The sequence below is a fragment of the Heptranchias perlo genome, chromosome 1 (genome assembly GCF_035084215.1).
Source record: "Heptranchias perlo isolate sHepPer1 chromosome 1, sHepPer1.hap1, whole genome shotgun sequence".
Taxonomy (NCBI): domain Eukaryota; kingdom Metazoa; phylum Chordata; class Chondrichthyes; order Hexanchiformes; family Hexanchidae; genus Heptranchias; species Heptranchias perlo.
In genome coordinates this window covers 81,289,177-81,301,819 of record NC_090325.1, presented here as the reverse complement: position 1 = coordinate 81,301,819, position 12,643 = coordinate 81,289,177, and the positions used below count along the sequence as shown (strand labels likewise).

The window sequence follows — 12,643 nt, the reverse complement described above, 5'->3', positions numbered from 1 at the left end:
TAGGTGGGTACGGTTCTTAATCAGTACTTTGGGCCTGTCTTCACAAAAGAGGGGGACAATGCAGAGATTATAGTTAAGGAGGAGGAGTATGAAAACATAGTGAGAGAGGAAGTATTAAAGGGTTTAGCATCTTTGAAAGTAGATAATCACCAGGGAGGAAATAGCGGAGGCTCTGACCATCATTTTCCAATCCTCCCTGGCTACAGGCATGGTGCTGGAGGATTGGAGGACTGCTAACGTTGTACCGTTGTTTAAAAAGGGAGAAAGGGATAGACAGAGTAATTATAGGCCAGTTAGTCTAACCTCGGTGGTGGGCAAATTATTGGAATCAATTCTGAGGGACAGCATAAATCGTCAATTAGAAAGGCATGGGTTAATCAAGGACAGTCAGCATGGATTTGTTACGGGAAGGTCATGTCTGACTAACTTGATTGAATATTTTGAGGAGGTAATAAGGAGGGTAGATGAGGATTACGCGTTTGATGTAGTCTACGTGGATTTTAGCAAAACTTTTGACAAGGTCCCACATGGCAGACTGGTCAAAAAAGTAAAAGCCCATGGGATCTAAGGGAAAGTGGCTAGTTGGATCCAAAATTGGCTCAGTGGCAGGAAGCAAAGGATAATGGTCGATGGGTGTTTTTGTGACTGGTAGGCTGTTTCCAGTGGGGTTCCACAAGGCTCAGTACTAGGTCCCTTGCTTTTTATGGTATATATTAATGATTTGGACTTGAATGTAGGGGGCATGATCAAGAAGTTTGCAGTTGATACAAAAATTGGCCGTGTGGTTGATAGTGAGGAGGAAAGCCGTAGACTGCAGAAAGATATCAATGGACTGGTCAGGTGGGCAGAAAGGTGGCAAATGGAAATCAATCCGGAGAAGTGTGAGGTGATGCATTTGGGGAGGGCAAACAAGGCAAGAGAGTACACAATATATAAGAGGATACTGAGAAGTGTAGAGGGAGTGAGGGACCTGGAGTGCATGTCCACAGATTTCTGAAGGTAGCGGGACATGTAGATAAGGTGGTTAAGGCATATGAGATACTTTCCTTTATTAGCCGAGGCATAGAATATAAGAGCAGGGAGGTTATGCTAGAACTGTATAAAACGCTAGTTAGGTCATAGCTTAAATACTGTGTACAGTTCTGGTCACCACATTACAGGAAAGATGTGATTGCAATAAGGGGGGTACAGAGGAAATTTACGAGGATGGCTGGAGAATTTTAGCTATGAAAAAAGATTGGATAGGCTGGGGTTGTTTTCTTTGGAACAAAGGAGGCTGAGGGGAGATTTAATTGAGGTGTATAAAATTATGAGGGGCCTAGATAGAGTGGATAGGGAAGACCTATTTCCCTTAGCAGAGAGGTCAGTGACCAGGGGGCATTGATTTAAAGTAATTGGTAGAAGGATTAGAGGGGAGCTGAGGAGAAATTTTTTCACCCAGAGGTTGGTGGGGGTCTGGAACTCACTGCCTGAAAGGGTGGTAGAAGCAGAAACCCTCAACTCATTTTATAAAGTACATGGATGTGCACTTGAAGTACCATAACCTACAGGGCTACGAACCAAGTGCTGGAAAGTGGGATTAAGCTGGATAACTCTTTTCGACGGACACGATGGGCCAAGTGGCCTCCTTCTGTGCCATAACTTTCTGTGATTTTATGAATTGGATAAATGTTTCAAATTTAATTTAAATATATTTCCAATCTGCTTTTATGCTGCTGCAGTGAGCATCGAGGTGGAATGGCCACAGGACATCTGCTAATGGTGAAAATATAACAGTGGTCTAACTGCCATGTCATATCAATAGGAACTTGATTTTCTCTGTGCATTGCATTGCAGTACTTAGAGCTACCATGCACCACCAATTGGGATTGATTGGAACCTGACACTTATACCACTAAATGCCCCACATAATGGTACACAACATTGTGTCAATAATGGAATGTACTGTGTGTTCACAAAACAAAACTATACTGCAGTGTATTTTTGTACCATCAGCCCACTTGAACCTAAAACTGTAGTCTACCTTTTCAAAATACTGTACATTGTAGTAATGTATAAGTACATGTTCAAAACAATTTCCAGATTCACATACAATGCATTACAAAATGTATGAAATTTATTATTGACTGGTCAAAATACTGTGTATACAAATAGAGCAGTTTTTAAAAAACTGTCCTGTCAAACAAGCACATTTTCAAGCTTGTGAGAGTTGTAAAATACACTGTAAATTTAATATGGAAAATATTGCAAATTTATGCAACCAGCATTTTCAAAGGTTTATGGAGCAATTGGTTTGTCTGTATATTGGCATCTTGGATAAAACATAAAAAGAGCTATAGATGTTAGGAACACAGTAACTATGTTTATTAACCCTTGTTAACCACCAATTATTTGAGAAATTAATTCATCTGCTCATCCATTCCCTCACCTCCACATTGATGATTTGTCCCCAGCAAAACCGTTGCTGTCTCCCATTTCCCTTAGTACAGCTCCCATTTTTGCTCCCTAAAGTTCAAAGGTGCAAACTTGAGTGTATCTGTTGCACCACTGATTTAGAAATCTATTAGCAGATCTGGCCGGACCACATCAATCGCTTTTTGGGCCTCACTCTTCTGCCAAAACTGCCCACTACTCCAGGATCATTGTAGAGAACAAAGAGAACCTCTGGATTCTTTTCTCCACTACCAAGCTTAAACCACTCTCCCCTTCCCCTCTCCAACAAGTGCAAGGAGCTCCTGGATATCTTTGTCACTAAGGTTGAGACCATCCATTCAGCTGTCTCTGCTGCTTCTCTCTTTCCCCTTGCTCATCAAACCCCCAGGCTCCCTATGCCCTGAAGTCGTATTTCTCTCTAGTTTCTCTCCCATCTCCCCATATGCCCTCTGCAAGCTCATCTCATCCATGAGACCCACCTCCTGCTCTCTGGACCCTATTACCGCGACTGCTTACCACCCAAATTCCTTTCCTGGCACCATGCTAGCTGACATTATAAATGGTTCCCCTTCCTCAAAAAAGCAACTCGACCTCTCTGTCCTTGCAAACTATGACCTCCAAACCTACCTTTCTTCTCAAGTCCTGTGCTCCACTTTCCCCCAACTCCTTGTTTGAATCTTTCCAATCAGGTTTCTGCTCCTGCTACAGCACCGAAATGGCCCTAACAAAAGTCACAAATGACATCCTCTGTGACTGTAACAATGATGCATTATCCCTCCTTATCCTCCTCAACCTCTCTGCAGGCTGAGCTCTTTGGTGTCTGGGCATCCATTTGGACCTGAACTGAGTTTCCAAACCTATATCCTCTCCATCACAAACACTGCCTACTTCCACCTCCTTAACATAACTCACCTCTGCCCCAACCTCAGCCCTTTTGCTGTTAAAACCCTCATTCAAGCCTTTGTCACCTCCAAATTCAACTATTTTTATTCGTTCATGGGATGTGGGCGTCGCTGGCAAGGCCAGCATTTATTGCCCATTCCTAATTGCCCTTGAGAAGGTGGTGGTGAGCCACCTTCTTGAACCGCTGCAGTCTGTGTGGTAAAGGTTCTCCCACAGTGCAGTTAGTTAGGGAGTTCCAGGATTTTGACCCTGCAACGATGAAGGAACGGCGATATATTTCCACGTTGGGATGGTGTGTTCCGTAAGCTTCAGCTCATCAAAAACTCAGCTGCCCGTATCCTATCCCGCATCAAGTCCTGCTCATCCATCACCCCTGTCCTCCTCGTTCACCTACAATGGCTCCCAGTGCCCCCGTATCTCAAATTTAAGATTCTAATCCTAGTACTTAAATCCCTTCATGGCCTCGCCCCTCCCTATCTCTGTAACCTCCTCCAGCCCTACAACTCCCCACCACCGAAACTCTCCGTTCCTCTGATTCTGGCCGTTTGTGCACCCTCCCCACCCTGGTCCCTTCACCCCACCGTTGGTGGTTGTGCCGTCAGCCGCCTAGGCCCCACACTCTGGAATTACTTCCCTAAACCTCTCTGCCTCTCCACCTCCCTCTCCTCCTTTAAGACCTTCCTTAAAACCCACCTCTTCAACCAAGCTTTGAGTCACCTCATCTGTTATCTTTTTCTCTTTGGCTCGCATTTCTTTTTTCCTCGTACCTCTGAGATGTCTTGGGTCTTTTTTTTCTACATTGAGGGCACTATATAAATGCAAATCGTTATGGTGTATTTTCTGTTTTTGTTTTGCAGCTTGATAACGAATGCTTTTCCCTTAAGAAGAAAGTAACATCACAAAAGGAAGACATAGCAACACTTGAAGAAAATATCAAGTGTCAGTCACAAAAACTTTTGCAGACCTCTGATGATGCCTCTCATCAGAAGGCAGAGCTGAGTTCAGTTAGGTTGGTATGACATTCATATGTTGGTTTGAAAAATTAATGTCACAATGTATAATTTTAAATAGCACGGGTTGAGGAATGGTTCTGTGAGGAAGTTCATTAACAATTAATGGCTTTTTCAGCATGCAAATGTAGTGGATGCTGCTTAGTACGATCAGCCCTGTGAATTCTTGTTTCAGTCACTGATCAAAGCGTCCATATTGTATTCATGTGGGTGTTGCAGTCATCTGCAATTTCAGTTTACTAGTTGATCTGTGGCATTGTTCATGGAAATAAATATTAATCTGGAGTGCTTTGGCTTATTAGTCCTGCAGTTTTTTATGAAATGCATGGATGCCAGTGGTACTGTTCGTATTACTACTGATCAGTCAAATCTAGCCCGTTGAAGCTTATCCCTCTAGTACCCTAAAACTTCCACTATTGCATTCAACTGCATTTTGACCATGTCCTCTGGTCCTACTTTCCTGGTTTAGTGCCTGCCATAAACAGGTTGGTACTCAGTAATTGCTTCTAATATTCTGGCAGACCTGAGAAAGTATGTAAATGGAAAATAATGGTCACTTTGAAACTGCTTTGTGATATCATCCATGGCAGCACAGTTATTTCCCCTGGTGATGGGTTGATTGTGAGTGGAGGCTAATGAGCTTGCTGGAAACTGACAGTCAGGGACCAGTGATCTGGCTGAAACTGACACAGCCAACAAATCAAGGAGCTCAAAAAAAACATTTCCTCAAAATGGAGAAGGGAAATTTTTACCTTTTGAACTGTTCAGATATGAAGTATGGTTACAAAGTCAGTTATAATTAAGACAGCCGTAGGTATCTCAAGAACGTTGTGTGAGCAGGCCAGGAAGGACTGTAAGAATTCAAGTGGCAGTATGCCAGTGAAGGTGTTACTAGTGTTCCTGAATAGAATACAAAGACCTTTGTATGGAAATCTGTAGGAAAGTCAGTGTAGCTTCAGAAAAGAATGTAAATCAGGATCAGATCTTCAAGCAAAGACAGATGACTGAAGAATGCTGGGAATATGGTGAAGAATCAGTTTAATTGTTATGATTTGTGCATTGTCCCAATACTTTTTATCATGCCCACAAAGGATCACTTCCACGGGTAAACGTACAGTGGATTGAAACACGACCTTATTCACAAAATGGTGTGCCCTGAGTGAACAATTACCCAGTTTAATATTGATTTGTACACTGCAAACAGTAACTCTGGAACTCTCTGACTGTATAGAACCTTGGTTAGATCACACTTGGAGCACTGTGCACAGTTCTGGTCTCCATATTATAGAAAGGATATAGCGGCATTGGAGAGGGTGCAAAGAAGATTCACAAGGATGATACCAGAACTGAGAGGATATACTTAATCAGGAGAGGCTGAACAGGCTAGGGCTCTTTTCTCTAGAAAAGAGAAAATTGAGGGGTGACCTGAATGAAGGTCTTTAAGATAATGAATGGGTTTGATAGGGTTAACATAGTGGAAACATTTTCTCTTTCGGGGGAGTCCAAAACTAGAGATCATAAATATAAAATAGTTGCTAATAAATCCAATAGGGAATTCAGGAGAAACTCAGAGCGAGAATATGGAACGTGCTACCACAAGGAGTAGTTGAGGCAAATAGCATAGATGCATTTAAGGGGAAGCTAGTTAAGCACATGAGGGAGAAAGGAATAGGATGGGCATGCTGATAAGGTTAGATGAAGTCGGGAGGGAGGAGGCCCGTGTGGAGCTTAAACGCCGGCATAGACCAGTTGGACCAAGTGGCATGTTTCTGTGCTGTAGTTTCAATGTAATGACTGATGGACAAATAACACTTTCTGACAGACAATATATCTCAAGTTTTAATTACAAACAGGTTTATTAAAAAAAAACTTTCATTTATAGAGCACTGGATGTCTCTAAGCACTTAGCCAATGAATTGCTTTTTGAAATGCAGTCATTGTTATTATGTAATTAAATGTGGCAGCTGATTTGCACATCTCCAGGTCCCACAAATAGTAAAGCCAGTTAATCTGTTTCGGTGGTGTTGGTTGAGGAATAAATGTTGACAAGGACAGTGGGAGAACGCCCCTGCTCTTCTTTGAATAGTGCCATAAGATCCTTTATGTCCACCTGAACAGGCAGATTGGGCCTTGGTTTAATATCTCATCTGAAAGACACCACACATCCGACAATGCAGTACTCCTTCAATACTGCACTGAAAGTGTTGGCCAAGATTATGCCCCTCATCTTGGTGTGGGGCTTCCAATTCGTAACCCTGTGACTCGGGCGAGGTGTTACCACTGAGCTAAACTGACATTCAAATTTAAATCAAAGCACAATCAAGCACAGTAGATTTCACTAGATTAACATAGAAAATAGGAGCAAGAGTAGGCCATTCCCCCCTTCAGGCCTGCTCCGCCATTCAAAATGATCATGGCTGATCGTCTAACTCAGTACCCTGTTCCCACTTTTTCCCCATATCCCTTGATCCCTTTAGCATTAAGAAATATTTCTATCTCCTTCTTGAATATATTTAATGACTTGGCCTCCACTGCCTTCCGTGGTAGAGAATTCCACAGGTTCACCGCCCTCAGTGAAGAAATTTCTCCTCATCTCGGTTCTAAATGGCATACCCCGTATCCTGAGACTGTGACCCCTGGTTCTGGACTCACCAGCCATCGGGAACATCCTCCCTGCATCTAGTCTGTCTAGTCCTGTTAGAATTTTATATTTTTCGATGCGATCACCTCTCATTCTTCTAAACTCTAGTGAATATAGGCCTAGTCGACCCACTCTCTCCTCATAAGTCAGTCCTGCCATCCCAGGAATCAGTCTGGTAAACCTTCGTTGCACTCCCTCCATGGCAAGGACATCCTTCCTCAGATAAGGAGACCAAAACTGCACACAATACTCCAGATGCGGTCTCACCAAGGCCCTGTATAACTGCAGTAAGACATCCCTGCTCCTGTACTCAAATCCTCTTGCAATGAAGGCCAACAGACCATCCGCCTTCCTAACTGCTTGCTGCACCTGAATGCTCACTTTCAGCGACTGGTGTACAGGACACTCAGGTCTCGTTGCACCTCCCCTTTTCCCAATCTATCACCATTCAAATAATCTGCCTTTCTGTTTTTACGACCAAAGTGGATAATCTCACATTTATCCACGTTATATTGCATCTGCCATGTTCTTGCCCACTCACCCAACTTGTCCAAATCACATTGGACCCTCTTTGCATCCTCCTCACAGCTCACGTTCCACCCCAGCTTTGTGTCGTCTGCAAACTTGGAAATGTTACATTCAGTTCCCTCATCCAAATCATTGATATATATTGTGAATAGCTGGGGCCCAAGCACTGATCCCTGCGGTACCCCACTAGTCACTGCCTGCCACCCGGAAAAAGACCCGTTTATTCCTACTCTCAGTTTCCTGTCTGTCAACCAATTCTCACTCCATGCCAGTATATTGCCCCCCAATTCCACGTGCTTTAATTTTGGACACGAACCTCTTGTGTGGGACCCCTTATCAAAAGCCTTCTGAAAATCCAAGCACACCACATCCACAGGTTCTCCCCTATCTATTCTACTAGTTACATCCTCAAAAAACTCCAGTAGATTTGTTAAACCCATGCTGACTTTGTCCAATCCCGTTAATGCCTTCCAAGTGTTCTGTTATCACATCTTTTATAATAGACTCGAGCATTTTCCCCACTACTGATGTTAGGCTAACTGGTCTGTAATTCCCTGTTTTTCTCTCCTTCCTTTTTTAAATAGTGTGGTTACATTTGCTACCCTCCAATCTGTAGGAAATGTTCCAGAGTCTCTAGAATTTTGGAAGATGATCACCAATGCATCCACTATTTCCAGGGCCACTTCCTTTAGTACTCTGGGATGTAGATTATCAGGCCCTGGGGATTTGTCAGCCTTTAGTCCCATTAATTTCCCTAGCACTTTTTTTTTAACTAATACTGGTTTCCTTCAGTTCCTCCCTCTCACTAGACCCTTGGTTCCCTAACATTTCTGGGAGGTTATTTGTGTCTTCCTTTGTGAAGACAGAACCAAAATATGTTTTTAATTGTTCTGCCATTTCTTTGTTTCCCATTCTAATTTCCCCCATTTCTGACTGTAATGGACCTACATTTGTCTTCACTAATCTTTTTCTCTTGACATATTACTCAAGCCATGGTCCTTGTTTCAGAATATAACCACCTCTGGACTCTCGGATCTCAGAAATAACACTCTTAATTTGGACCTAGTGTCTGTGATGTGAAGTTTCCGATGAGACTGAACCATCCCTGGAATTTTCTGTTGACCTCCACTATTAGATGGGAAAAGTAGACTGGTGCATGCTCTAGTTCAGGTAGCTTCTATAATATCATCAAAATAGACTCTAAAGCTACCTGGGCCTTCCCTTCAGAATTCCCTTTATCAATTTCCAGGACAAAGCAGAGTTTGATTATATTTTGAGACAGCTATCATCACCGCGGGTGGCCTTTCAAAGGCCTGGTACAGTAGCACACAAAATAGACCTGAGACGATCATAGCTTGGTGATTCATATTAATTGTTCATATCACCTGATTAAGCCATGAATCATCTCTTTGTTGAGCTGAGAGTACTTCCATTCTCATATGCCCCTACTCTCAGATGTAATTAAAGATGTTGAAAAGAAAAAAACAAAGTCACCCTGTTTACCCGATACGAGTCACAGATGTCAAGAGTCCTGGTGCAGATAATACATGTGCTTTATCTATACAGGCTGCTTGCGACTGTGCTGGAACCAATTTAAAGTGACCACAATTCTGGCAAGCGATAAATTGCCATAAAGAAAAAATAAAATATAAAATCTCTAAAATGAAACTGGACAAATCTGTGTCACATTGCTGACGAGATCTTCATATTGATATTTTTTTATTTGTTCATGGGATATGAGTGTCACTGGCAAGGCCAGCATTTATTGCCCATCCCTAATTGCCCTTGAGAAGGTGGTGGTGAGCCGCCGCCTTGAACCGCTGCAGTCCGTTGGTGAAGGTTCTCCCACAGTGCTGTTAGGTAGGGAGTTCCAGGATTTTGACCCAGCGATGATGATTGTTAAGAATGCTCGGAAATTATTACGGATCTGTTATTTTTTTTTATTCGTTCATGGGATGTGGGCGTCGCTGGCGAGGCCGGCATTCATTGCCCATCCCTAGTTTCCCTTGAGAAGGTGGTGGTGAGCCGCCTTCTTGAACCGCTGCAGTCCGTGTGGTGAAGTTTCTCCCACAGTGCTGTTAGCAAGGGAGTTCCAGGATTTTGACCCAGCGATGTTGAAGGAACAGCGATATATTTCCAAGTCGGGATGGTGTGTGACTTGGAAGGGAACGTGCAGGTGGTGTTGTTCCCATGTGCCTGCTGCTCTTGTCCTTCTAGGTGGTAGAGGTCGCGGGTTTGGGAGGTGCTGTCGAAGAAGCCTTGGCGAGTTGCTTTTTTTTTATTCGTCCATGGGATGTGGGCGTCGCTGGCAAGGCCGGCATTTATTGCCCATCCCTAATTGCCCTTGAGAAGGTGGTGGTGAGCCGCCTTCTTGAACCGCTGCAGTCCGTGTGGTGACGGTTCTCCCACAGTGCTGTTGGGAAGGGAGTTCCAGGATTTTGACCCAGCGACAATGAAGGAACAGCGATATATTTCCAAGTCGGGATGGTGTGTGACTTGGAGGGGAACGTGCAGGTGGTGGTGTTCCCATGTGCCTGCTGCTGCTGTCCTTCTAGGTGGTAGAGGTCGCGGGTTTGGGAGGAGCTGTCGAAGAAGCCTTGGCGAGTTGTTGCAGTGCATCCTGTGGATGGTGGACACTGCAGCCACTGTGCGCCTGTGGTGAAGGGAGTGAATGTTTAGGGTGGTGGATGGGGTGCCAATCAAGCAGGCTGCTTTGTCCTGGATGGTGTCGAGCTTCTTGAGTGTTGTTGGAGCTTCACTCATGCAGGCAAGGGAGAGTATTCCATCACACTCCTGACTTGTGACTTGTGGATGGTGGAAAGGTTTTGGGGAGTCAGGAGGTGAGTCACTCGCCGCAGAATACCCAGCCTCTGACCTGCTCTCATATCCACGGTATTTATATGGCTGGTCCAGTTAAGTTTCTGGTCAATGGTGACCCCCAGGATGTTGATGGTGGGGGATTCGGCGATGGTATTGCCGTTGAATGTCAAGGGAAGGTGGTTAGACTCTCTCTTGTTGGAGATGGTCATTGCTTGGCACTTATCTGGCGCATGTCAGGACAGCCCAGCCTCGTGTTATGCTCTTCCTGCTCTGTGTGGGAAATCAGGGACCCTTCCGGTGTCCCTGACGACCATGTGTGCAGGAAATGTATTCAGCTGCAGCTACTGACAAACCGCATTGCGGCACTGGAGCTGCGGATGGATTCATTATGGAGCATTCGCGATGCTGAAAACGTCGTGGATAGCACGTTTAGTGAGATGGTCACACCGCAGGTAAAGGTTGTACAGGCAGGAAGTAAGTGGGTGACCTCCAGGCAGAGTAAGAGGAGCAGGCAGGCAGTGCAGGGGTCCTCTGTGGCCATCCCCCTCTCAAACAAATATACCGCTTTGGATATTGTTGAGGGGGATGACTTATCAGGGGAAGGCAGCAGCAGCCAACTTCCTGGCACCAGGGGTAGCTCTGCTGCACAGGCTGGGAGGAAAAAGAGTGGAAGAGCTATAGTGGTAGGGGATTCTATCGTAAGGGGAACAGACAGGCGTTTCTGTGGCCGTAAACGTGACTCCAGGATGGTTTGTTGCCTCCCTGGTGCCAGGGTCATGGATGTCACTGAGCGCCTTCAGGGCATTCTCAAGGGGGAGGGTGAGCAGGCAGAGGTCGTGGTCCACATTGGGACCAACGACATAGGTAGGAAGGGAGATGAGGTCCTGCATCAAGAATTTAGGGAGCTCGGTAGCAGATGAAAGAGCAGGACCTCAAAGGTTGTAATCTCTGGATTACTCCCAGTGCCACGGGCTAGTGAGTATAGAAATAGGAGGATAGAACAGATGAATGCGTGGCTAAAGAGTTGGTGCAGGAGGGAGGGTTTCAGTTTCCTGGATCACTGGGCCTGCTTCTGGGGAAGGTGGGACTTGTACAAGTCGGACGGGTTGCATCTGAACCAGAGCGGGACAAATATCCTTGCGGGGAAGTTTGCTAGCACTGTTGGGGGGGGTTTAAACTAACTTGGCAGGGGGATGGGATACAGAGTGGAGCTACAATAGGGGGTGATGTGCAGCCAAATATTGAGAAAAAAACAAGTCAGCTTGGAAGACAGGGCAAATATGTAAGAGCAAGGCTGGATGGCATCTATTTTAATGCAAGGAGTCTTGCAAATAAGGTGGATGAACTGAAGGTGTTGATAAACACATGAGAGTATGATATTGTTGCTGTCACAGAGACATGGTTGAGGGAGGGGCAAGACTGGCAGCTCAATATTCCGGGGTACAGAATCTTCAGGCGAGACAGAGGGGGAGGTATAAGAGGAGGGGGGGGTCGCAATATTAATTAAAGAATCAATTACTGCCATAAGGAGGGATGATATATTAGCAGGTTCCTCAAATGAGGCCATGTGGGTGGAGCTTAAAAACAAAAAGGGGGCAAGCACTTTGATGGGAGTGTACTATAGACCCCCAAACAGTCAGGGGGAGATAGAGGAACAGATATGTAGGCAAATCTCAGAAAATTGTGCAAATAATAGGGTAATAATAGTGGGGGATTTCAACTTCCCCAATATTAACTGGGATACTCAGAGTGTAAAATGCTTAGAGGGTACAAAATTCTTAACGTGCATCCAGGAGAGCTTTTTGAGCCAGCATGTAGAAAGTCCTACAAGAGAGGGGGCGGTACTGGACCTAATTCTAGGGAATGTGGCCGGCCAAGTGGAAGAAGTGCTAATAGGTGAGCACTTTGGTGACAGTGACCATAATTCAGTGAGATTTAAGATGGTCATGGAAAAGGACAGGGAGGGGCCGGAAATAAAGGTTCTAAATTGGGGGAAGGCCGATTTTAATAGGATAAGGCAGGATCTGGCCAAAATGGACTGGGATCAGCTGCTTGTAGGAAAATCTGCATCGGAGCAATGGGAGTCTTTCAGAAGGGAGATGGAGACCATACAATGGCAACATGTTCCCGTAAAGGTCAAGGGTGGTTCCAAGAACTCCAGGGAACCTTGGATGTCAGGGGATATACGAGAATGGATTAGGAAAAAAAGGAGGGCTTTTGGCAGATACAAAAGGCTAAGGACGGAGGAAGCCCTAGAGGAGTACAAAAAGTGCAGGGGGATACTTAAAAAGTAAATTAGGAGATCACG

The 12,643-nt window shown here is 44.8% G+C and overlaps 1 protein-coding gene across 4 annotated transcripts in view; it reads left to right on the top strand.

Moving 5' to 3' along the window:
• Window positions 1-12,643, top strand: part of cep135 (centrosomal protein 135) — a 139,684-nt gene that overhangs the window by 76,121 nt on the left and 50,920 nt on the right. For all 4 annotated transcript variants that reach the window (XM_067987185.1, XM_067987188.1, XM_067987169.1 and 1 more), the window contains one exon: window positions 4,194-4,345. In XM_067987185.1, the coding sequence (XP_067843286.1) occupies window positions 4,194-4,345 (152 nt within the window). The remainder of the gene's footprint in view (window positions 1-4,193; window positions 4,346-12,643) is intronic.